The sequence below is a fragment of the Daldinia loculata genome (genome assembly GCF_022478755.1).
Source record: "Daldinia loculata strain CBS 113971 unplaced genomic scaffold F4817scaffold_33, whole genome shotgun sequence".
Lineage (NCBI taxonomy): Eukaryota > Fungi > Ascomycota > Sordariomycetes > Xylariales > Hypoxylaceae > Daldinia > Daldinia loculata.
The window spans coordinates 197,651-222,344 of record NW_026054887.1 but is presented as its reverse complement, the minus strand read 5'-3'; the positions used below and the strand labels follow the sequence as shown (position 1 = coordinate 222,344).

General features: G+C 48.6%; 7 protein-coding genes across 7 annotated transcripts; 3 read left to right on the top strand and 4 right to left on the bottom strand.

The window, feature by feature from the left end:
• Positions 1-17: 17 nt before the first annotated feature.
• F4817DRAFT_341409 (uncharacterized protein) lies at positions 18-1,729 on the top strand. Its single transcript, XM_049303747.1, has 2 exons — positions 18-596; positions 658-1,729. The coding sequence occupies exons 1-2, from the start codon at positions 395-397 to the stop codon at positions 1,425-1,427; spliced, it is 972 nt and encodes a 323-aa protein (XP_049157892.1). The 5' UTR covers positions 18-394; the 3' UTR covers positions 1,428-1,729.
• A 288-nt stretch (positions 1,730-2,017) lies between these two features.
• F4817DRAFT_317098 (uncharacterized protein) lies at positions 2,018-3,101 on the top strand (the record flags this gene model as incomplete). Its single annotated transcript, XM_049300765.1, has 2 exons — positions 2,018-2,244; positions 2,324-3,101. 2 exons carry the CDS (start codon positions 2,018-2,020, stop codon positions 3,099-3,101), a joined length of 1,005 nt encoding a protein of 334 aa, XP_049157891.1.
• A 296-nt stretch (positions 3,102-3,397) lies between these two features.
• On the bottom strand, positions 3,398-5,054 carry F4817DRAFT_341408 (KptA family-domain-containing protein). The gene is made up of 2 exons (XM_049303746.1): positions 4,474-5,054; positions 3,398-4,334 (listed from the first exon to the last, which is right to left on the bottom strand). Exons 1-2 carry the CDS (start codon positions 4,702-4,704, stop codon positions 3,591-3,593), a joined length of 975 nt encoding a protein of 324 aa, XP_049157890.1. The 5' UTR covers positions 4,705-5,054; the 3' UTR covers positions 3,398-3,590.
• A 365-nt stretch (positions 5,055-5,419) lies between these two features.
• F4817DRAFT_152538 (uncharacterized protein) lies at positions 5,420-9,701 on the bottom strand. Its single transcript, XM_049297998.1, has 3 exons — positions 9,344-9,701; positions 8,086-9,269; positions 5,420-7,876 (listed from the first exon to the last, which is right to left on the bottom strand). Exons 1-3 carry the CDS (start codon positions 9,408-9,410, stop codon positions 6,029-6,031), a joined length of 3,099 nt encoding a protein of 1,032 aa, XP_049157889.1. The 5' UTR covers positions 9,411-9,701; the 3' UTR covers positions 5,420-6,028.
• A 6,050-nt stretch (positions 9,702-15,751) lies between these two features.
• On the top strand, positions 15,752-18,622 carry F4817DRAFT_152475 (DSPc-domain-containing protein). The gene has a single exon (XM_049297997.1). It carries the CDS (start codon positions 16,121-16,123, stop codon positions 18,503-18,505), a length of 2,385 nt encoding a protein of 794 aa, XP_049157888.1. The 5' UTR covers positions 15,752-16,120; the 3' UTR covers positions 18,506-18,622.
• Positions 18,623-19,831: 1,209 nt separating this feature from the next.
• Positions 19,832-21,599, bottom strand: F4817DRAFT_341395 (UAA transporter). Its single transcript, XM_049303745.1, has 3 exons — positions 21,159-21,599; positions 20,269-21,068; positions 19,832-20,174 (listed from the first exon to the last, which is right to left on the bottom strand). The coding sequence occupies exons 1-3, from the start codon at positions 21,368-21,370 to the stop codon at positions 19,930-19,932; spliced, it is 1,257 nt and encodes a 418-aa protein (XP_049157887.1). The 5' UTR covers positions 21,371-21,599; the 3' UTR covers positions 19,832-19,929.
• A 1,266-nt stretch (positions 21,600-22,865) lies between these two features.
• On the bottom strand, positions 22,866-24,455 carry F4817DRAFT_152462 (uncharacterized protein). Its single transcript, XM_049297996.1, has 3 exons — positions 23,865-24,455; positions 23,209-23,801; positions 22,866-23,156 (listed from the first exon to the last, which is right to left on the bottom strand). Exons 1-3 carry the CDS (start codon positions 24,274-24,276, stop codon positions 23,019-23,021), a joined length of 1,143 nt encoding a protein of 380 aa, XP_049157886.1. The 5' UTR covers positions 24,277-24,455; the 3' UTR covers positions 22,866-23,018.
• Positions 24,456-24,694: the final 239 nt, after the last annotated feature.

Genomic DNA, 24,694 nt, shown 5'->3' with positions numbered 1-24,694 from the left:
ATCTGCAACCAGGTTCAACAGCCTAGTGTATTAAGGTTAGAAGAGGAGGAGAGAGAAGCTACGATCTTGAAATATACAAAAGCGAAATCTTATACATGGAATAATCAAGTCCCTGCCGTTTAAATAATAAAGAGTAGCCCATAATAATACATCTTTAGTATACTTCAGTATGTCGTACAATATCTCAAATAAGCCCCCTCCCTTAATAGCAGTATCGACCCCGCCAATCATATAGACATAAACCGAGGCTTCCTAGAAAGTTGCATGTATCTTGTTGTATTTTCAAACGAAGCTTCCTTTTATTCCTTGTAGTTCGTATTTTGCTGTATATTTCACCTACATTTTGGCACTTGGGTATCTATACACATATCTACCTACGCTGGCATACAAAGCTATGGCATTATCAGAGACATACCAGACCATCCAAAGCTGGATCACTCGACAGCTGGAGTACGAGGCTACACACGGCTCTCCCGCGCCGTTGACAGACACCCAACGGAAGCTACTTGAGAAGCTTCAAGTTGCGTTACCTCCTACTACACCACCTCAACCCGAACCGGAGCTTGGCGATGCTAATTGGGTCGGTCTCCTATTAGGTATATTTAATTTTCATAGCTCAGCCCCGTCAAGTCACTTATGATACTAATATTATTATAGAATACAGAGCTGCCCGTCAACGAGTATCCACTAAATTTCCCGGAGGTGACTTTGTCGAGAAACCGGGCCCAACTGTATATGGGGTTCAGAAGTGGCATTGTGAAGTGCGCATCGATGAGCATTCGGAGCCGTTTCCCGGATCTGATGGTGGCTTGTTCCCAGACGGAACGCTGCCGTCTTTCGCACGCAAGAAAGACGCCAAAAAGTATGCAGCAAAATGTGCTGTTGAGTGGCTCGGCGTAAATGGATATATGTCTCGACTTGACGTCAACGGCGTAAAATCCCCTCCAGTCCAAAAACCAGCTACACCACAACCTTCGCCAGCTAGGAAGAAGCAGAAAGTTGTGCCATCTTCACCTGAGAACCACGAGGTTTCTATTCCTAGCCCTCAGCCAAACAAAGATCAGGAGAGCTTTTTACCTAAGGGAATTGCCTCCACTTTCAACGGTGACGAGGTCTCGGCTGTTTTCGAAGCCGAGCGGCTTTGCACCCGACTCGGGTACCCTGGCTTTCCTCAGTATAAAACCACAGAGGGCAAGATGGCAGGTTTCTATAGCGGTCTTCCAGAGCTAGGGACTCTAGCTTCGAAATTACCCCCAGGCATCGGCCACGTAAAGGATATCTACGGCAAAAAAGCAGTTAGGGAGAAGATCGCGGAAGAGTTGCTTGAGCCTCTACGCGGGCTAGCTGCAAAATCTGGGAAGGCAGATGGGCGATCGAAAACAGGTTCGTTGCCAGTTAGAGAGACAGAACCGCAGGTTCCGGCCTAGTTAGGTGCGAATCTGGCGAGCTTGGTTGCTGATGTAGCTGCATAGCGTGTCCGGCGTCAGGACTAGAGTGTTGAAGAACATACATCTCATAGAGGAATCACGCAGGTAACCATAAATCAATTCAGCTTCTTCCAGTGACATATCAGAGCAGAGCTATGGGTTGTGTGTTACAGCCCTTAAATCAAGACGATTCGGCATAATTGGCTAAGTTAGTTCAGACTCTACTTTGGTAACAAACAAAAGAGGCACTACCCCGTCATGAGCCTCTGCGATGCCAAAACTTCTGACTTGCACAACCTTACGTATATGTGAATACATTGACCCTTTTAACCTAGTTCGTCACTTGTTTAGTGATGTGGGTGAGTGGTATCTATGAACCATTATCTAACCAAGTACAAGAGAACTTATATATTTAATCCCCCTTTCCAAACTCGAGCGAGGCTCTCATCACACCATCAATCTTCTACCTCTATCCTCGCATCTCCATTGCCACCGTCGCAGGCGTCATTAAAGCCGGATCATCCGTATCCACAACCCCCCTAGGATCACGATACCTACCTTTCTAGAGACGTAACCCGACAGACAATACGATGAAGGTCCCCAAATGCCTCACCCTCGGTGTTTTCTCTTGCTTGCAGGGCCTGTCCCTCGCCAGCGTTCAGCCGCAAATGTTCGATAACTCGATCTGCCCATGGTACTACATCCGCCAGAACTATCATGATAGTACCGAAGTTTACACCATGGAGCTCATCGCTACCTGTGGTGTCACCGTAAATTCCGCATTGGAGTATCATACGAGCCTTCTGGATTTGGATAGGTAAGCTCCTACTGTATAAATCTATCATGGCTTGGAGAGACTTTGCTAACGGAGGTCTTTTCCCTCTTCGCTTGTACAGGTGCTTCGTCAACAAGGACGGAAATATCAAGTTGGCCACCGCGGATATGGCACCTCTAGGGGGTTTCTCGAAGACATGCTGGAGCTGCGGTCTCATGAATATTGGACCTCACAATATTACCCCTGATACATCGAAGCCTATTATAGCTTGTCAGTGCAAGCCGGAACAACCCAGCACTGATCGCTCGCGTGATGCGTCCTTTGAGTTCGGTGAGTTAGTAGTCCACATTACCTCTTCCCTCGTGCTAAAGCAGTCGAATATGAACACGAGCATTCTAACCTCTCTCTTAACCACAGACCAAGGAATTTGGATCGACCCGAATGGCGTTATAGGATGTCTGGATCACACCGCCGACATCATCCCCTACTCCAACTCGAGCACGCCAAAAATGATTCCCCCGAACCTACTAGCGCCGCCTGCAACGATAACTACAACGGTAACGTCCACGGTAGTGCAGAACAACACGCTCACCAACACCGATATGGTGACAAGCAATGCCACAGTCGTGAGTACTGCAACCGCAACCGCCACCGCCACCGTCACCGCTACCCTATTCAGCACCGCCGATCCCTCTTGCCCGTCAGGGTCCCAGGCCACAGTGACGAAGACGAAGAGGAGGAGGGCCAAGACAGTAACTAAGACAGTCACCACGCCCTCTGTGAGCACTTATATGGTCACTGTGATGGTTACGCCTGCGCCTACGGGCAACGTCGTTGCTACCATAAAGACGGAGACGACAGCGTGGGCATCTTTCACAACCGTCTATCCGAGGCCTTAAACAGAACAGGGTAGTCAGCCGTTGGGCATTGTGGTTTGGCTATTTCGTACATGTGAATGCAACTCGGAACGAAGGGGGAGAGTAGAGTTTGCATTGGGGGGGGGCTGGCGTTTTATTCGGTTTTCATTACTAGAGGAGGTATTTAATTATCTACCGCGTGCCTCAGACTTGAGTTAGTGGCTAGCTCTACTTTGACGATTATGATGGGTTAGATATGTATATGATCCTAATATCTATCATTAGTAATTTTTTTCTACTTATTTATCTACCTAGTTGGGTTATACTAAGTGATTTGTCCAAGTTCAAAGGGGTTTGTCATACTACTTTAAGACGACGAATCAATGTTGGCAATACGGTGAATGTAACAACCGAGTCACAACAAGGAGGAATTTAATCCCAGGGCTTAGCATCATAATTATTTCTACGTGTCCTTGACCTGAGTAACACATATTTTTTTTAGGCGCTCATACTTCTTGCGTTGTCGAGCATTCACTTTGCCTCTCCCTGACCTCCCCCCTTTCCACCTCTCCGTCCTCCTCGAGCTCCTCGACCTCCCCTTCCTGCACCTGCACCCCCTCTACTCTTCCCCATAGGTGCCTTCATAACAATATCCGGCGGCAAATCCACTACCTTCTCGCCATCGCGCCATAAGACACCCACACCCTGCTTGCGTCCCCTAACTTCCTTGATATACTTCAGCGGCACCAGACCATCCTCATTCCCGTCCGTTAGCACGACCCCATTCGCGCTAATCCACCACTTAATCCCGCTGTCCTCTCTCAAGCTCTTCTCTACGTCCGCAAACATAAGCAGCTCTGCATCGGACCTCATGCCGCTGACCACTCCACTATTGCCTCCCCCTTGACTAGTACCAGCATCGCCGTCCTCGGGCAACAACCCCGTCCCGAAGTGCACGTGCTGCCGGCCCATGCGCTTCAGCCCGCCGGACGCCACGATTGCGGGCCAGAAGGCGAAGTAAGTGCCGTGGACGACGATCGGCGGCACGTTAGCGTCTTCCAGAGTGACGGGCTTATGGATAGCCTCGGCCTCGAGCGCGATGCTGTGGCCCTGGTTAGCGCGGATCAGCCACGCGGCTGGGTCGGCCGGCGCGCTCTCCGGATCCGTAGATGGGTCCTTAGGCTTCATGGCGAAGCGCTGCTTGGCATTGTCCGCGACTGAGGAGCGGATCTCGTCGAAGGACGGGTTGAGCGAGCGGATGCGCGGCCATTGGATCTAAGTGTGTTAGCGGGTTGGATGGTTGGATTACTCGTGGTGTCTATCCCAGACCCCTTTTACTCCTAGGCTAGTACAATAATATAGGGGCACTCACTACTCACTATAAGCGCATAAGCAAAAGAAAAGCAAAACTCACCACTTTATCCAGCGGCGCGTACCCCTCACCATCGAGCTTAATACCCGCGTTCTCAGCCTGATGTCGGAGCAGCGATGACAGCGCCTTCGAAATCAACATCTCGCGGTCCTGGCCCTTCCCACCTCCTCTTCCGCCGCCGCCGCCGCGTCGATCCCGTCCTCCTCTGCCTTTACCTCTGAGCGCCATGCCCTCCATTCGCTCTGCGGCTTCGGCGAACTCGTCGTCTGCCATCTCTAACCAGTTCCCTCCCTCTTTGCCTTTGCTATAACAACTACTGCTAGTATAGAAGCTGTGCGCGGCCGGCGATGACGGTGTAAGCCGAGCCTGGAGAATGCGCGCAGCCGAGTAGCAGCGGAAGGGCAGCCGCCTGATTAAGTATAGGCTAGTTAGAGCCAGAGTGCAACGACGTTTATAAAGTGAATGATTATGACAGCAGGTGAGCGAGTGAGCGCTAGAAGGATGTATTCTTTATTTCACCATTTAAGTATAGGATTAGCGTTGTAGTGCCACACCTGTTAAGTAGTAAGTTGCGACACTGAGCTGCGCCGGTAGCTTCGAAGTCAATAAGAGATAGAGATCCACTCTCCGGCCTGAGTCAGTGGCATGAATTTTTAGCAAACGTCATACCAATACCACTAACGCTTATACTGTCTCGTCCAATACAATATTTACTCGTTTTCTCACAACAACTCATTAAATTTCTAAGACTCTAGAAAAGCAATTAAAAATTACCTAGCTAAGAAAACGTACGTCTTTCTCGATAGCATTCAAGAAGAAATAGTAGAGTTGAAAGTTTTAGTTAAAAGGGCGTTCCTTAGAATAGTGCCTTTATGACATGACGCATTTTGATACATAGTTTTAATAGGGAGGTTATGTATTTCACTTTTATTATCTCCAAGGATAATTAGCATCAAAGAGAGAAGCACACACACAACTCAAGAACGACTATTAGGAAGGAATAAACTTTTATATGCTCATCGCAAAAACTAAGTATTCATACATTATCCGCCCTTGTCTTCTGGCGACCTTATTTACATAGTACATCGGTATTCGGTTTACCGTCTCCCCAGCTCGCCTCCCGAGCACCTGTAATGGTATAAAGGCTCCTTTTCTTCCCGCAAGTCCGGCCCCGTCCGGCAACCTAGCCTCCCATACAAAGGACCCTTGGAGTAGCTGCTCCACATGTAGTATAGTTGGTTGCTTTCCCTATTCGCCGTGAGTCTGAGGCATCGAAGAGCCCTCTCCAAGGCCACCTCGCTAATCCGTGCCCATGTTATTCCACGACCCTTTTGGTGTCTTGTTTCCCTAGTAATGTTGATTGATATACACGGAATAACGCTTGCCGTCGCTCGTCTTCGGCAACGGCAGCTCAGAAAATTCGTAAACTTTTCGCAGAGACGGGGGTATTATACGAAACAAAAAATTCCCGAAAAAAATATAAAAACAAAACAAAAAACATCTAGCTATGCAGAATCCATGCTTGTGGGGAAATTCGCTGTAGCCCGGATGACAGTCTATTGTTACATTGTCATGAGCGTATCAAGTCGTTACGGCATTATCGGTAGCCCCCCGTCGCGGGAGAGCTCGTGGCAATCATACTTCCACGATTCGTTCGTTTGTCCATATTTCCGGATCGACTAATAGAAAATTGCCGTTGCGGTCGATCTTCAACCGATTTTTCTACGCTGTACGTTTCACGATCCGGCGTCGATCGTTCAAAATACCGGCGAGCCGTGCTAGCGAAGCCAGACGTCGATGCAGGGATCACTAATCTGCTGCTGAGTGCGGAAGCTAGCCGCCTTTTAGGTAGAGCTGAAGACGCCAAAGGCTCAGGCTCCTTTGGAGGCGCTGGTAATTGTGATGCATATTCGCGCGTTCCGGATCGATGCCCGTGAACTTCGGTGATAGCGCGGGATGGTGCGCGGAACTGGCTTTGCTCGTCATCGCGATTTATCGTCCCCCGACGGCCTCGGGTTAATGTAGGTTTGCGATCAGACAAGTCCTCAGGCTCTTCTGTAGTAGCACGTCGTGTTCTAAGTAGTGACGATTGCGATGACCTGCGCGCTTCGTCTGGTTCTTCTGATCCACCTCGGCGGTTGCGAGATATCAATAGCGAAGTCTTCCGGCCGGCACCGTTCACCGTAGCCTCGGTTGGGGTCGCAGGAGTTGTCAAATTATACCGTGGAGACAAAAAGGCAGACCCTAGCGTACTATTTCGTCTCTCTTCGATATTTCGCATCTCTTCGAAGCGGGGTATAGTTCTCGGGCTGGTATTAACCGAGAGGTTGCGATCCGCAATACTTTGCCGTCTTTGAGAGGATATCCCTTGAAACTTTGTGATGGTAGGGCTTGCTAGCAGAGGATTCTCTGGAGTCGGCGGAGCTACTTGCTGCTGTGGCTTCATCTGCGCCGCCCCCTCACTTAACGCAAGACATAATTCAGTGAGACTACGGCAGATACTATCTGCTTTTCGTCTTAGTTGGCGGTCGGTAATAGTTGTACCACTACCAATACTACTTGCGCCGCTCGCGATAGGTCCTGGCTGACCAGCGGTACCCATCATTATTGAAAGTGCCAATGCATCATTAGCTGCTGCCTCAAGCGCTTCGAAAACTTCCACACTAAGAAAGTCTTTGGACTTGGTTAACGCTGAATGTAGTAGCGGGTGGCCTTCCTTCTGGGCATTATTTGCCTCGGATGTTTGTGCGGCGCCCCCAGAACCGCGCTTAGGAGAGGCTGATAAGGTTGTTGCGTTAGTGTGAGCAGTTGGGGGTCGTTCCTCAGATGCTCGTGAGATAGCTGCACCCGAGGTTGGAGGCAGCTTGCCAGTTAACTCAAGGCGGTGGATGCGAGACTTGAGGTCATCGAGCTCGTCCCATACTGTAGAAGGAGCGGCAGTCGAAGTCGTTGAATTGGTCCCCTCAACACCATGATTTGCATCGTCTAATTGGGCGTCGTGTTTTTGGGATTCTGCTGGTTTTGGCACTAGTGGTGAAGAGTTGTAAGTGCGAGGGTGGCTGTAGTTGACATTGGGCTGTTTGAGCGACGACATGCGAGACGGAAGAGCAGTGCCACTATCAACAGACGCTTGTCTTTTTCGACTGTAAGTAGATCCTTGGTCAGAAGGGAAGTCTTGAAAAGCTAGAGATCGAGGCGTTAGTGGTGAACCACGAAGAGCGCTGCCGCCTCTAGGTTTTGTTTCCTCAGATTGTTTGTCTCTAGGTACTCCTTTGAATATTAGAGTACGCGCGATTTTCTCTCCCGATTGATCATCACCAAAACCTCGAGATCGAGAGGTCTCTTGATCGGACAAGCGTCGAGTCATTTGAGGAGGGGACGCTGGATGAGATGACGAAGATATGCCTACAGAAAGAGGTCGTCGGCTGCTTCGTGCGACTCGGGACTATACTTGACGTTAGTTTAGGGTTGAAACGGGTGATCGAAATCTAAGGCTACTATGATCAAGTGTAGAGGGTATTGAATCCGAAAGGTCGGGTGTATAGCCTACTAAAACCTTCGAGGGGCGCTATGGTCGCGAGGGCACGTTGACATATATGCAGGTTATATGCAGGTTCTGAAACAATTCGAGCAACAAAGAAACAGTTGACTTACCAGGGCACTTTGATTGTCTCCATAGTTCCGATTGGCCTCTGCGCCGCGGCGGGACGGGTCCTCGCGTGCGATCTTGAGAAATAGATCGCCACTGTCATCGCCATCTGGGCGATCTCCAGCCGAGTCAGGTGGTGTTATCTGCGATTCGTCATCAAAACGCCTTCCCTCTAGCGCACGCAAAGTCCTATCGCGGTGATTTGAATCGCCAGAGTCCTCGCTTCCCTCATACCCACGCATCGAACGAAGATTCATGTCGAGAATAAGACTCCGTCGTTCGCCAGAAGATCGGAATGATCGAATAGGTGGAATTGATGTTGTACCGCCCGAACTGGTGGAGTTTGCGGGTGGTTTATAGGATACCGGTGGTCGTCTCGCCACAGAGTTTCTCCTATCATCGATCGCAGTCTTCTGAATAGTTTTTGGCAAAATGAGTTCCCGTTGCCCGTGCGCGCTCTCCTTACTTATCTCTTCTGTTGGTGCGCTTCGACTTTCGTCAGATGCATGCATTCGATGCCCGGGTGAAGTTTCGTTTACTGAACTGCCTGAAAAAGGCGCGCGTCTGTGTCGCGATTGTACAATAACAACCGTATCCGCTGGATCCGTAGGCGACTTCGCGCTGGTAGTATTGCGCGTGCGCTTATGAGTAGCAGTAGTAGTTGAATCTAGAGAAGCAGAGCGCTTTGCATTGATGGATGATATCGATGTGGCGGTCGATTGGGCGGCGGCGGGGGATTGGAACGTGGATGCCCGAGACCTTGAGGGACTTAGATTTTCTGCAGGCAATTGTTCGGGTGAGACAGGTATAGTATTATTTCTATTGTTGTGTTGCTGATGCGCTGTCTGCGGGGATATTTCCTGTGCCGCGTTTGGCTGTGTTTCGGTGTGCTGATCCGGATCGGGCGAGACAGGCGAAGGCGGAATGTGGTGAGACTGTAGTAGCGAAGGTATAGTAATGTGTTCTCTTTTTAGATCGGCAAAGCGAAAAGCAGGTAGTTTCGAGGAGCTGTGGTTTTGTCGGTGTGCATGGAAATTGTTATGCTTAGACGGTGTAGGTGGCGCTTTAATTGGTGGTGTTGTTGTTGTGGTTGTGGTTGTAGTTGTGATTGTGATAGCAGAGTTGGTCGCGGTTGCGGTTGTGTTTGGAGATAAAAGGGAGGATGCAGATGGGTCCGTTGTTGCTATAACTGGAAGCGCATAAATTATTAGCGGTTGTCGTTCTTACAGAAGCTGCCGCGCTGCACAAAAAAAAAATTACTACCATTGCGATTGCCGCTAACAAAACGCGGAGAAGGATTAGAGGCAGCGACTGCCTCTCCGGAATCCATTTTCGTCCCAATTTCTCCTTATTAACACAACTTTTTTTTATTAATATATTTTTATAACCTTAGCAATTGATGCTGTTAGGTACTTGTTAAGCAGGGTCAGCGATGCGCTAGAACTTCAAACTTGCAAGGGCTTCGAACAATGGTGTTTTTTGCATAAATAAGAAAACGATAAGCTCCATGGATTATGTCGAGGGTCGCTGTCTACCTCGGAAACTCCCTATTGGCGTGATACGCGAATAGATCACGATAAAGAAGAAGAATAACTAAGAATTATAGAAATATATTGTAAATGAGCGACTGGTGGTAAAGATGACCGAGATTTGACTCTGGTGCTAAACTCTCAGGAGAAATTCATTAGTTGAATCGGGATCCTCGATCATATTGAGATTTGGCCAGGGCAGGGAGAGAGGCAGAAGGTAGCAGCCCGAGAGTGCAGTCTGTGCTGGGGTAGTGGGAAGGATAAGGATGGTATGGGTGTGGCCCATCGGAAGCTGACCCCATTAACTAATAACATAATTAATAACGTACTTTACCTACGTCCCTCTTGTTGGTCCTTTGATCACTTTTCCTCGATCGCTCTCCTCTCCTTTCCCGACTTGGGCTAGGGCGTCAAGTACTGTTAAGCTATAGACGTGTATAGAATCGACTCGACTCGTAGGTATTCAAAGTCATTACAAGACCGACCTTGCTCGTCAGTAAATCGAAATCGCTAACAACCAGACAGAAGGATATGGGACATCACGCATAGCAGCCGAGTGCCACTCAGATGCATGGGTGATCTAATAGACGAGGTCCGTGAGTCTGGGATGGTTACTACGTATTGTATCATCCACATACAATACACTCATACGAATACTTTAGTGTATGAGTGGTGGTCGGGTCCGTCTGTGCTGCCCTTGGTGATCTCCAACGAAAGGATCTGCAGGGTGTAGAAAACTAGTCCCATTCAGGGGCTTCTCTTAATGAAATCCGCTTACACGTAGATGAAGAACGACTGCGCTAAGCAGTGAACTCTTTCTTCTTTTCCTAACCTATCTTGAAGTAGACGGATTCTTCGGGTGTACTAGTTTATATAAGTTCTCTCTTACACTGCCTAGGTATTAAGTACAAATGGAGTTAGCGGTGTATGTGGAATGCTGAATGATAATTTGAACTTTGAAGCTTGTAGTAGTTCATGCTCAAGACAAAATTTAGCGAACTCGGCGAAAAAAATACCAATCATGGCTGACGGTGGGGTACAGTAGGTTTTACCGCAACCAACCAAGAATGTCAATTGCTATCTCAGGAGGATGTTGGACCACTGAGGCTTAGAGCGCGCAAGGTCGTCTTTTTCAAGCATCTAAAACTAGCTTCGTCAGGATAGTCTAGACAAGGAAACGGGCGACAACCTTAGCTATATTACTTCATTACTCTAGTACCATGTAGGTATAATCAGGGGCAGTTGTTGCCCATAGCGTGACGGGTTTCTACTATGTAGTCCGTGACCAGGACGAAGAATCCGCTACATACGGTATAACTACCTACATACGTAGAGGTGTTGTCGTATTGGAAATATCCACCATAGCACGTGTGAAATATAACCGGTTATATCTAAGTAAGTAAGTCAATATATTAGCGACAGTCTTCGCTTCGGCTAGTTTAACTCCCGACTGACTGCCCGTTAGGTATTCCATTCTCTCGGAAACTGAGGCTTTGGCGCCACTCTATTCAACTTAAGACATGATAGGTTGCCAGACGTGTGCAGTGCACTATGTCATGTTAGGCCTATGTCATGTACATGTAGATGGTGACGTTAAATTTTACCTTGCGGAGTCCTGCAAGAAATTGAACAGTTGTCTCCTCATAAACCTCTCAGACCCCCTGAATCTCTGCACGGTCCAAGATGATGGCCAAAAACTGACGAACTAATGTCGTTGATATTAAACTGTATTGGCTGCTGACGGGCCGCTGTCTTGTGGTGTGCTGTGCATTGCATCTCGTGCTGATAAACACTAACCGACTGATGGCGGTTTGATGCAAGGAATGGCCTCGTGGATCATTGCGGGGTCGAACTGTGTGTATACTGTGATGCTGTCCAAATGCATACTATGTAAGAGGTAGTTATTTGAGAGGACCAATGTCTTGACGGAGCTCTTTGTCGATTTCTACATACTGACTCCTTTTCCTTGACCAGTGCTAATGTTCGCTAAGGTCATACCAGGTTCCAGACATCGGATGCGCACAATTTCGAAAAGAGTAATATCAAGTAATGTGCAAAAGGGATTCTCGGTCAATTTGCCATAGTCGATCACGGTCGTTTGCGGCGGGGAGCCGCAGGGATCCCCGGGCTTCTTAATCGCAAACCGCAATGGCGTGCACCGCAAGCGGAAATACCAGGGCTTGAACCCCTTAGCCTTGAAGGAGATCAAACGCTTAGCTAATGATGTGAGGTCCGTGACAGCACGAGCGTCACCCATCTAATCAAACTTTCGCACGATTCGATATGTTTCAGGGCCATAAAAAAGTTGAGCCTCAGACATTCCTTCTCTTCACGTTTCTACGTATGGACGGGTGAAATTTTAACCTATCAGCCAAGCAGTGCTGTGCCGTGTCTCGAAAATGTCGTCAACTTTTTCGGTGATTTAATGTATACGTAATACCAGATACTAGGGAAGATCGGGACGGCTTACCATAATTATTAAACCATCAGACAGGGCCTCTCGTTTGCTAATCAATTTACTTGAAGAAGTAAGGAGAAATTCAACATCGGGTCTATAATTAATTTTAGACACATAACCAATTCGTTACACAAAGCATCTCTCATTCACATAAGTATAAACAGGGTCTCGCTTTCTAAGACGGTCAAGGATAGAAACCAATTCCGGTCTTAATTCATGGCACATGAGTGGCAGCTTATCATCTTGATCCTTCTAGTGCTTCTACTGGATCATTGCTATCCGGTATATGAGTCTTTTTCAACAGAAATTGCCACACTCACGGAATTACGACTTGGTCGTCCTCAAACATAAGGGAGTACAGCTTACAAGGGACTCGTAAGTTTTAATATCCAACTAAGCACCGAGGAACCAGTCAAGGCTTGACATTACCAATACGTTTTTAGCTACGATAGATGTCATACATTGAGGTAGTGTAAGAGTCAGATGTGAAAACACTAGAGCACAAATAACTACGAAACCGGTGCCCTACGAAACTACCTAGCTAAGACTGGACTACTGATAGCTAGGAGCTTTTTGTTATATATGTCTTAGTGGTCTAGGAATCTAACAGGAAGCGAATAGCTTCAATTATCAGTAACTAAACATTTAGTATTGTAGCATACTGTTATAAAATGTAAGCAGCCAGATACCGAGATATATTCGAGATATAAGGGTACCTCTGTTGGGAGTGTAAGACGCGCAGCCTATTAGTTAGGCCAATATTGGAAAGAGTTACAGCTGTGGCAATGGCTGTAGCGATGGATGGGTAATGATTCCTCCCCAGGAATCGCAATTATCACCATACCTTATAGTAATGGCGCCCTCTAGGCTTCTATTAGATCTTGTGTGAAAAGGCAGTTTGCTTCCTAGTTTATAACTTACCTAGCATAAGCATATAACTCCTCTCATTACTGAAGTGTCGTCTCTATAGTGACTGACTGGATCGTAACTATAAACAGAATTTTAGAGATAACTATTGAAGATGTCGGGAGTAAGATGAGATGCACCTATGCCGTGTCCAATCAGTGCCTCTTCCCAACATCTGCGTATATGAGGTCTCAGTTCCGAAGACCAAGAACTCGGAGCTATATTAATGATTTTGTTGGCGTTGGTTAAACGAAGATTAATTCGCATCCAGGATTCTAATAAGGACATGCATAGGTGAGAAGTGAGGAATGGCACGGCAACAAGAAGGATCTGTCTAAACGCCAGGTAAACAAACGCTTTAGCGCCACGGGAAACAGTATTGCGCGGGAAGTAGGTATGTTCAAAACAAACGACCTCCCTCTCTTGTATCCACAGGCAATGGAAGTTCAGACACGGAGGTTTCAGGTGTACGTTAGTTTAAAATAGTAGTGGTGGCAAAAAATAGTAGTGGTAGCAAACTTCAACACCGACCCGACCGTCAATTAGGGTTTCGGTGCTACATCACCCGACTGTTGGATCTCTAGATCTGTCCGATTTATCGCCTGGAGGCTGGAGGTATGAGGCTCTGTTTGATAGGTACGTAACGACGTCAGGCTTCAAGACGGAGACTCTTATGCGACCTTTCGGTGAAGTACCGAATTACTTTAAGCAAACAGTCCTAGTCATTCTAGGGGATGTGGATTTCATATTCATGTACATAGGTATACATCGGCCCTCATACCTCACATTCTGTCTACCTGTCTACCTAGTAGAGTATTCAGATATTATGCATTTTATTAACAGATTGCCCACGTGTCTGGACAGGGTTGTAAGTGAGTTCTCGAATCGCTACGCATTGCGCTCGGCTTTAAATAGTAACAAAGAGGCCCTTTTTATTCTTTTTGTCAAGGGATATTGATTTCAACCTTTGGTAGGACCGATCAATTGATTGCCGTGGGCACGGAGAAAAGAGAACCAATTGACCGTCCCGTCTCCAAGATGATCTTGTCACACCTCAACTTACCTTAGGTTAGGTAGGTAGGTAATCCTACGAACGAGTAGTATATTCACTAATAGTCGTTTGATTTTTAGGTAATCCGGTAAATTCCGATACTTAACTGAAAACAGATATTGGCTAGCCGTGACGTACGCATGTCCGATAAATGAGAGGAGTAACGGAGGATGATGGTGGAAACAAATATACCCCGGGCATGATACTAGTAGAAACAGATCTGGTCACTCCGAGTATATCAGGACAGACAGATTAATCCTAATGATAATTATGTGATTCTGAGCGTTCGGCTACTTTTAACATCTCCCTACCTACATAGTAAACAATCAAACATTTTACTGCCATGCAGATGAATCCATATTCGAGAGCCGCTTGCGGCCCAGATCGCCATCCGCGCATCGTGGAATAGCGCCGCATTTCCACAAAATCCCAAGCCACCAGCGCCATTTCCGGGTTATGCTTGGCGTGGAAGAAGTGATTGGCGGAGTCGAAATTATCAGCTATGAGGCCAAATTTGGCACAGCCGTTCTGATTGGTCCAGGCTTGGCGCCGACCTAGCTGCAGAGATCTATTAATAGATTAATTTTTTTTTAATCCCTGTCTCGGCCAGTGTCTCGTTTCGCAAAGCTAATACCCCTGTCAATAACAACCATTCAGAAGACCTTGCGCTTTCAACTGTTAGCGGCGTAACAGGTCGCTCGCATATTGTTGACAATCGCAACTCACAAACTCGCATAACTCCGGCCGTCAAGCAATTGTACAGGTGTAGGTAATACAACGCCAACAGCAAAGGGATGAATGACACCGCGGCTGCGATTATTTAAGGCACGTTTTTAGCGCAGGCAGTCGGTAGTCGGTACTGTTGCAATGGCCTATCACTTTACGGAATATAGCATTAGTATCCTGTATAGTTGCCTGTGGTAGGGGATTATGGAACTTACATAGTAGAAAGACCCACTGGATTGAGCTTGTTAACGCTTCAGGCCGAGGTCAAGTAGCGAACTTGTTTCAAACACTGCCTTTGTCCATAGTGGCTGTACCCCAGTTCTACTGCCCATGTCGGCCTCGCGCTAAGGCCAAGTGCTTCCTCTAGCGCAATCTCAATCCCATCCCAATCCCCATTCCATTCTTTCTCCTCCCCTCCAAATTCACCCATTCATCAGTCAACACACACAACAATTCCACACACTCCAAACGTCCTCCTTCCTCCACCGCATCCATTCGCCTCTCCCTCTTCTCTACTTGCGCCCACCCCCGGGTTTTTTTTCCTGGTTCTTTTCCCCCCTTGTTCACTTGTTTCGGAAGGCCGCGTGCGAGAGTGCATAGGTACTGGTGTCTGTCTCTCCAAACGCTTGTCATCTTCCAATTAATTCTATCCTAACCATTCTCCCAAATCTCTCTTCCTATCGAACATTACCAGAGACGAACCCGTATCGCCAACGGCCGCACTGCCTACCTGCTACCCGCGCACAGTCCATTATTTACGTCTATATGGTAGGCAAGGTAGTAGGTAGACTGTGCTGACTTCCTAATGGCTTCCGAATGCTAGCAATTTGAAAAAACAAAATACACCTACTCTCTCTATTCTCTACCTCTTTTAATACTTGACGGTACATTCTACTCTTCTTAAGACTCTTCATTCATTGTTCTTTCTTGCCTTTTCGGCTTCTAGTGCAGTCTTACGCAGACCTATACTTTCTCCCCCGACGCAACTACCGGTTGCCTACTCAGTGGTTGTCAATTATTGCGAAAGACGTTATGGGCGTGTGTGTCTCGGTCTAAGTGAGGATTATAAATAGGTGGCCAGACTCAATTTATCTGGTGGTGACAACTGTGAAAGAGACGGAGAAAGCAAGTTGAGAGTAAGAAAAAGGATACAGCAGCGCTGTCCTGCACAAAGCACATTCAAAGTCGTTGAACTACGACATCGTTCGTTAACAGGTTGTTAATTGTGGAATTATTTATATTTATTTGGGCCGATTCACTTGCGACGCGACACCAATCGAACAGTCCAGGCCCTGAATACAGGAAAGAGGAAATTAAATATAAGTGATAAAGAGTAGGAGTTTAGGGAACGTTTCGTGGCGTTATTAAAAATGCCTTCGGCCACCGCTAGACGAATGTACGAGGATCAAATACCCTCATTCATGTCCATATTCGATCCCGAGGCGGACAATAGTATTGACGAGAGGGGATTGGTAACTGTGGTAGACCCTAAGTTGATGGAGATGGACTCGTCGTGTGCACCTGGGCACCTGGCTGGTGGGTTACCACAACAACAACATGCGTTGTTAAGGCCCTTACCGACAGATCCTTCGCACCGTCACCACGACAGCACTTCGACACAAAATTCCGAGTCTGCAGATTCTTCTCCCACAACAACTTTAACAACAGATACTTCTTCGCTTTCTGAACCGTCGCCGTCATCTTCTCCCGACTCACCCGTCAATCTAATACCTTTAAATTCTTTTCCAGGTACCAATTTTGGTGGCCTGCCATCCACGATGAACAACCTCACCGTAAATGACCCTAGCATCCGGGAGAGACCAATGACATCTCCTTCCCCGAGGCGAGCAAGGAACATGAAAGGTCTGTCTATTCAGCCGCCGTTTGCTAGCTCACTTTCTTCCAATTTGGTATCCGAACCTTCTTCGCCCTCCTTCATCAAGCCAAAGATTCCGGCCATGAAGCGAAAACCTAGCCAGCTCAGTTTGAAGACTGATTCAAACGGGCTCAATATTCGGCCGACTATTCTCGAAGTTCCGGGCTCGCCCGCTCTCCCACCGATTCTGCAACGCAGATCATTGAAACACTCGACATCTTCGCCTCACATGCTTTCTGGGTTGAAGTCCTCAACTTTTGGTCCGGCCGGTGGCATGACTTTCCCGACTGTTCTTGAGCGCGGCACTTCGGGTTTGTCTGAAGTATTACGTCCAACAAAACAGGGAGGTCATTGTCCAGGTTTCGATACTACTATTCTTGAGGAGGATTCGCCTATTAAGACGCAGCTTGCGAATCGTGCTGCAATGGACTTCGAACCCTTCATTGAACCGGAAAATAACGAAGACCAGAAATCGCCAGGATATCCCGACGGACCTATCGCGATCTACGGTGACAATGTTTACCTTTACTTGGAACCCACCGCGGAGGAAGCATCGAAATTCGACGTGGTAATAAACGTAGCTCGTGAGGTGACCAACCCTTTTCAGGCCACAGGCAAGAATAGCCTAGAGGATTTGAAGATGGGCCAGATAGATTCGCCCGTCCCCGATACTGCTATGACAAACGACAGTTTCGCAACGGCATTCGAGTATCCTCCGTCGGGTGAGGATTCGGAAACACCAACAACTCCAAAGGGAAACTCACTTGTCGAGCCTGAATATATCCATATGCCATGGGATCACAATACTGATATCGCAACGGATCTCATGATGCTTTGCGAGACGATCGAGAAGCGTACAAAGGAAGGAAAGAAGGTTCTTGTTCACTGTCAGCAGGGCGCAAGTCGCTCAGCTAGCTTGATCATTGCCTATGGTATTTACCAAAATCCTAGACTGACTGTTAACGACGCTTACTACGCCGCGCAATCGAAGAGCCGATGGATCAGTCCGAATATGCGATTAATGTACTGCTTGCAAGACTTCCAGAAGCAGATGGGCAAGAAGAGGCTCGCCCCTCGATCTTCTGCGGGACCTCGAAGCGGAAGAAGCCCCACAAAGCATCACCGTCTTACACTCTCCGCAAACGCGATTGATGTGCAACCGAAAGAACCGATGACGGCGCCATTACCGGACGAGAAAGAGGGAAGTGCCAATGGCGTTAACACAGAACGTGCCCCGAGTCATTCCCGTGGAAAGTCCACTCCGAACCTAGAATCGATATCTCCCGGCCCATCGTCTGCTCCATCAAGCTTCTCGTGGTCTGAAAAGGAAGATCCAAAAGATCCCGGCAAACCTGGACGCTTCAACTTTGGGAGCTCACTTGAACCACCTAGGTTTTTCGAACCGACTCCGCAGCCGAGCCAGACATCCTTACTTCGACCGGCTCCGTCATTTTTCAAGCCACCTCCGTCACCAGGGTTCTTCAAACCTCCTCCATCTCCAGGATTTGGTCCCAATGGCCCTTCAAGCTTCGGATTCAGCTTTGATTCCGGCCCTAGTTTCGAACAACGCATGGAAGAGTCAGATAGCGAAAGAGATATACTAGTTGCAACTGTTCCGCCGGATGACGACACCCTTATGTCCCCTAGAGCCGAAATTATGACCGACAATCCTCTCCACGACTCATATTCGGAGATGGCGGGCATGAAATTTGTCGAGGTCCCTCCTACACCCAGTGAAGGCCTCTTCTCTCCGCGACAGTCGATGTTTCCGAGAGATCCATTCTACCCGTTTGGACGTCCTACTCAAGTCGCCGATCCGAGAAGCCCTCCTACTAAGGGCGAGACGCCTATCGTTCGATCTATCGACGACGTATTATAGTCCTTCTAACCGTCGCAAGTACTTGATGTGATATGCGACGTATGCTATACGAAATTCACATGCACTCCGAGCCTAAGATTTACTTGGGATGAGCCAATAGTCTTTTTCATTTGTTTACAACTTCAGACCGTCACTTTGTTTTCCTATCAAGTTGTTTATTTTGTTTGGAGTGGTTCAGGCAGCACCGGAACGGCGGAATCAAATACCCGGACGGCACAAGTTGCGAGGCCTCTCCTAAAAAAGGATTGGAGAAGCTCTCGCGCGGTTGGTTTTTGCGGCTAGCCATATGGAAACCCCAATTGGTGGTTTGGAAGGCGAGAAAAATACAAGGGGACGAAGCCAAGGTTGTACGTCAGGGAGTATTACTTGGAATACGGAACGGAACCGGCAAGGAATCAAGCTGGGGCACAAGAGGATCCCATCATTACTTTCCGCCTGGGCTGGTCTTGTTTGCACTGGCAACTTGACCGGCCGGCTTTTCTTAACAAGGAGATCCAGCACGCGTCGACCGTCCCCGAAGTCAATCGCCCTCTCGTTCCGCCTTTGCTTTCGAGCGTATACGAGGCGTATATTCATAAGCCATGACGACTGGAATCGGGATTAGTACAAGCTCGTACTCGAGGGTGCAAACAGAGCAACGAGCAAGCAACGGCGTTCGAGGGAGTCTGGAAAAAGTAGCTAATTCGGAGGTTGGGGACATAATGCGTCCTCGAACCTCCCATCTTGTAAATATAATTCACGAATGTCAATGGGAGACGCGCAGCTTGGCGTGTCTCGTTCATAAACTTCTTGTGTTGGTATTTGTGTATCGAATCGAATGTGAAAGTAATTATTGATTTACTATTCTGGTTGGCTCGTGATATCAGGACCTAATACCTCAAACTTTAGACGTGATACGACTGCTTTCTACCCTCTTAATCTTTTCTAAACAAAATAATAGCCGTAGGAGAAACCTAGATTCAAATGCTCTCCATGGGTCATATATTGGAGTCTATTCAACTCACCTACACATACATGTAAGTAGGTACCTAGTTTTATAAGGAATTAAAGGGGTCAGATCATCTCATATGGAAATATCTATATTCCTCTCCTCTAACGTGCCAAAACTACCTAAATCGATGGCAAAATTCTCTAGCAAGCACATTTTCTTCCCCCTTTTCCCTCTCGTAGTTAATCTCCGGAGAGTATATACATATTGATATCCTTCTTCTATATACAGACGTATAAGGCGGCGGATACACCTACCTACCTACCTAACTACCATAACCAACTTACCGGCTAGCTAGGTAGTCTAGTCCAACAAACAAACAAACAAACAAACAAACATGACCAGCTATGCCGAAACAAAGAACAGAGAACACCAAATACAACAAAAAGCGGGGAGATCGGGCAATCGCAAAAGAGAATGCGGATATTGGAACAAATCATTGCCCTTTCTTCTTCCCGCTCTCCTCAACCGCCCTCCGCTTCGCCGCCTCCTTGGCTAGTTTCTCCTGGCGGGCGATCGCAGCCTCGACGCCGATGCCGCCGAAGACGAGCCCGACGCCGAGGACTTGCATGCGCGTGAGGCGGTGGCCGAAGGCGACGACCGATAGGATCATGGTGAACATTTTGCGCGTGACTGTTACTGTGACTAGGAGGACTGAGGAGAAGGTGGAGAGCGTGTAGACTGTTTGTTGTCTTGTTAGTTTTCTTTTCTGGTACTGATTCTTGCTGGGTGGATAGAGAAAGGGAGAAAAGGGGAGAGGGAGAAAAATACGTACAGATGAAAACCTGCCCGACGGCACCGCACGCCGCGAAACCCAACACATCAGCCCAGACACCCGGGTGCCGCGCCATGAACCCCAGCGCAGCCTCAAGCTCGCCCGCACCACCCGCAACATCCACGCCGAGCCACTCGCCGGCCCCAGTCCGCGCAAGCCACGGGCTCAGGACCAAGTACGCAGCAGTAACAGCCGTGCTCATCAAGTTATTCGCACACATCATCTGGGGCCCGGAATAGGGCTGGAAGGCGCCGAAGATGTAGTCCTGGGTGCTATTCGTAAGGCCGTCGAAGAGGAGATTAATGCCCAGCAGCAACAGCCCCCAAGCGCTATTCCCTCCCAGCAGCCCGTCGGCGCTGCTTTTCTTATGGCTCTTGCCCGAGTGCAGCGTGAAAACCGCAACGCCGGCCGTGACGGCGGCTACGACTAGGTACTTGTACAGCGGGTACCGGCGGCGGAAGACGGTGACGTGGAGGAGCATGACCGGGAGCAGCTTGCAGCTCTTGGCGAGCAGGAAGGTGATGTAGTCGATGTGCGCGAGGCTCGCGTACCCGAAGGGGCTGGCGAGGGAGCTGGTGAGCGCGACGAGGAGGAGGGGCCCGAGGATGCGGCGCGAGGGGATGATGGGCGGGATGGCGTGTCCGCGCGGCGTGCTGGCGTAGAGGTAGATGGCTCCCGTCGTCGCGGCGAAGAGCGACTGGATCGTGTTCAGGAACACCGGGTACTTGAACACCTCGGTCGCGCCAGGTGCGCCGTGGGGCGTCGTCGTGAGTTTCTCTTGGAGGTAAGCCCAGGTGAGGCTGCGAAGGTGAAAAAGTAATAAGTTAGTCCCATGTTATACCAGAATATCATATCATATCATATCATATCATATCCATCTCAATACGTACAAGGACCCGTAGATACCAGCAACAGCAACCACCAACTGCGCTACGCCCGCGTCCTTCTTCGACGATGCCAGCGCGGGTGCTGCTTTACTAGCATTGCCATTAGACCGCACCGCTACATCGCCGTTATCCTTCTTTGGTGTCGAATTCTGATGCGAGATATACTCTGACGAAGGCTGTCTCTCGGCAGGTTTAGCCTGCTTAACACGCGCCATGATACCTGTAGTACAATAGAGGTATGTATCTATTCATAAAACCTCGGAATAGAACAAACGAGTGTGAGAGAGGTGAAGATGCTGTAAACAATTGACTTAGTTATCATTCAAGTTAGCCGACTATCGAATCTACAAAACATTCCATAACTCTTGAGAAATGTGCAAGACCCTTGAAATAGACGACGAGAGAGTTGGTAATAACGAGCTTAGCACATCAGCGACTGATGACAGATTGGCCACTTACCACATGAGCTAAGGACGAAGTACCGTATCTAAAAGTAGAATAACGGCAGAATTATACCGAATCCGCTAGGCGGTGTGGCCCGTCCCCCTGCACTAGATCTTCCACTAATAATATTCCCCTAACTACCTAACCTCCTAACCTTACTTGGAACTGCTCTTATAGTCCCGGGCTGAGCATGCATACTTGCCTATAGTATATGTCGATTGCATGACCACCACATGGACAGGAGATAAAACTATAATATACGTGTTTGAATGCTACGCTTAATAGTCTCTTCTCTTACGTCAAAGACCAATCACCTTTTTACTATGCCACATTAAAAATCGTATTCAACGCGCAGCCAACTAAACACGAGTGAGGTGACCATGCACATGGGGTTTTTTTGGTCAAGTTTCCTTTGTCTACTGCTAGATACTCCTTATCTAGACATCTTAGAACATCTCAATCCATCCCTCGTCAATTAACTTCAAGGAATGTTTACTGGCTAAAGCACAATGTCGGTCCAATGCTGCTCCCTTTTTTCAACGTCATGAAGGATCACTTGTAAACTAGCCACCGCCATTCTTATGATTTGCTTTCCGATACGTTGGCCATAATCATGGTATTGCTGATCTTCAAGGTACGCTTACTATCTTGCTAGACGACCACCCACCTGGGCAACACCATCTCCCAGAAGCCATCCCGCCGGCTCCATGTGGAAAGTGAGCACTATGGCGTAGACGTATTCGAGGTACAGTATGGTTGGGGTTTCTTTCGTGTTTTCTGACGTTAGGAAAATGAGATATGATCGAGGGGTAATTCGTGTCGTGGATTAGAGGATAAAGGAGGGGGGTAATCTTAGCACTGTGACAAGACGAGGGTCGACGAATCGCCTAAGAGATGGAGAGGTTACTGATTATGGCCGATGCGCGTGTGTAGAAGCATGGATTAGGTCGTATCTAGTACGCCGGGGGGGAAGTCGATACAACAAGGATGCTGACGCATGGGGACGGATGTGTCAAGTGAATAAGAGCTCTGCGAGGTCTCGCGCAGCACCCAGCCTGGGTATCGAAGTTCGAAATTGAGGTGTCGAGTGGTTGCCGGGAGTCTGCCGTGCATCAGGTGTGAGGACACACGTGTCCTAAAGGTGATGATTTCTTCGAGAAAATATTAAGGAAAGGGAATTTGTGACAAGGCAATAATGAAGTTTGCCTCTGGGTAAGGAGAAAATCGTCATGTCATATCATAGGAACCGTCCCAAAAACAAGGGACGTCAGCCTTGCGGCAAGTCAAATCTGAAGTGCCCCTTCAAAACGCAGGGTACGTCGCAAAATCAGACCCAGCAATAGAAATATTCCAGATAGATGAATAGGCTCCTGGCCTCTCTGTAATGGCCATCATATCCCATAACAGCGAGATGAGCGATTACTCGGCGGGTTGCGATTGGCTGCGGCGCATCTTCTCTGCCTCGAGATTCTCATAGAGAAGGAACAGCGCAGATTCGTTGGCTTTCGCAGTTCCCATTATGGTGAACATTCGCTCGCCAGTTTCGTCGTGAGGTGCCTGTAATATTTTCAGTCGTTAAGTCCCAGCAAGATTGTTAGGTTAGTCTTACCTTGGCAATAGAAATGCGGGCGCCAGAAGTCTTGCGGATCTCGCTAATCTTGCTTCCGGCACGTCCAATGATGCATCCAACCATATCTGCGGGGATGCTAATGTTCTGAGTCTGGATCTCTTCTCCATTCTCATCGTGCGTTGGTGGTCCACGGGTGGCCGCATCAGAGTCCGACCGCCGATTGTATGGACGCACACCCCCATTGCTAAAGTCGGCACCGTTTCCAGTTCGCATCACACGAGTGCCGCCGTAATCACCTCTACTGGACGAGTTGCTGTACGCTACCCCGCCAGTACTGGAAGCACCGCCAAGGGACCCCGCACTGCCGGGCGCGGTTCGAACGACAGGATTGTAGAGTACAGTGCCGGTGCCACGCTGCCAGTCATCGACTAAGCACTTGCAAATTTCCCAGACAGCTCGCTGAATGCCGTCGGGTGTTCCCTGCAGCTCGACGATTCTCTCGGTCGATTGCGGTAGCATTTCCTTCTGCGCGACCATGCGCACGCCGGAGACGTCTTGGATGTGCTTGATCTTGAGACCTGCTCTGCCAATGATAGTACCCATCTGATTGTGGGAGATGAGTAGCTTGATTTCTTGACGGTCGGGTTGTATATTAGTGGCGCGCTGCGAATAGTAAGTGATCGGGGGACGCTCACGATGTGTTCCGCTGCTCTGTATAACGCCTCCCATTCCCACCGCGGGAGCGCCTTCCAAGAGCGCGCGAGCGACGATAGCGTATGCTCTAGAAATGGATTCGCAGCCACCCGAAATGGTCAGAACACGGTCATGCACGCCTTGCACGACCTTGCTCACGCCGGCCTTGACCCCGGTATCATCCCGCAGGTCTGCGACATTCTTACCTCCCTTACCGATTATGACTCCAGCTTCTTTGGAGGAGACGATGGCGCGAAGCGTCAATTGTGCTACAGCATATTCCTCGTCAGTCTTAGGTGCGGGCTCGCCATCCGGGCCTAAGCGAGGCTCGTTCTCATCGAGCTTCAGATCGCCCATGGATAGCGACGGTAGATCGTTACCATTCGGCGAGAGAGCGTCTTGGGCAACAGACATGTTGACGGATAGGTTGTGTATGACGATGTTAGTTTGGGGTGGTATTTGCTATGTCAGCCGCGTCTGACTGGGTGGTTTGATCCGAGTTAATTAGGAACTAGTAGCTCCCAGTGTCTCCTCGAAGAGCTATGGGTGCGCAGGAGATCTTGTTGGCTGGCGCTGAATGGGGGCGGGTGTACGTAGAAAAAGTGGTACAGGAGTGGATTGCTGTAAGCTCCAGATCTGGTGGTAAAGGACGGGCTGCACGCAGTTAGCTCTGATAAGCTGTGTGTGTTGCTGCGGGGAAGGTATCTATCAATGGTCATGTATGGGAAGGATGCGAGGCTCAGAAGAGGAAAGAGGACCAAGAAACGGTTGAAACGAGATTGACAAACAGATCTTATCTCGTCAGAGGCTGTTGCATCTGCACGATTTTGGC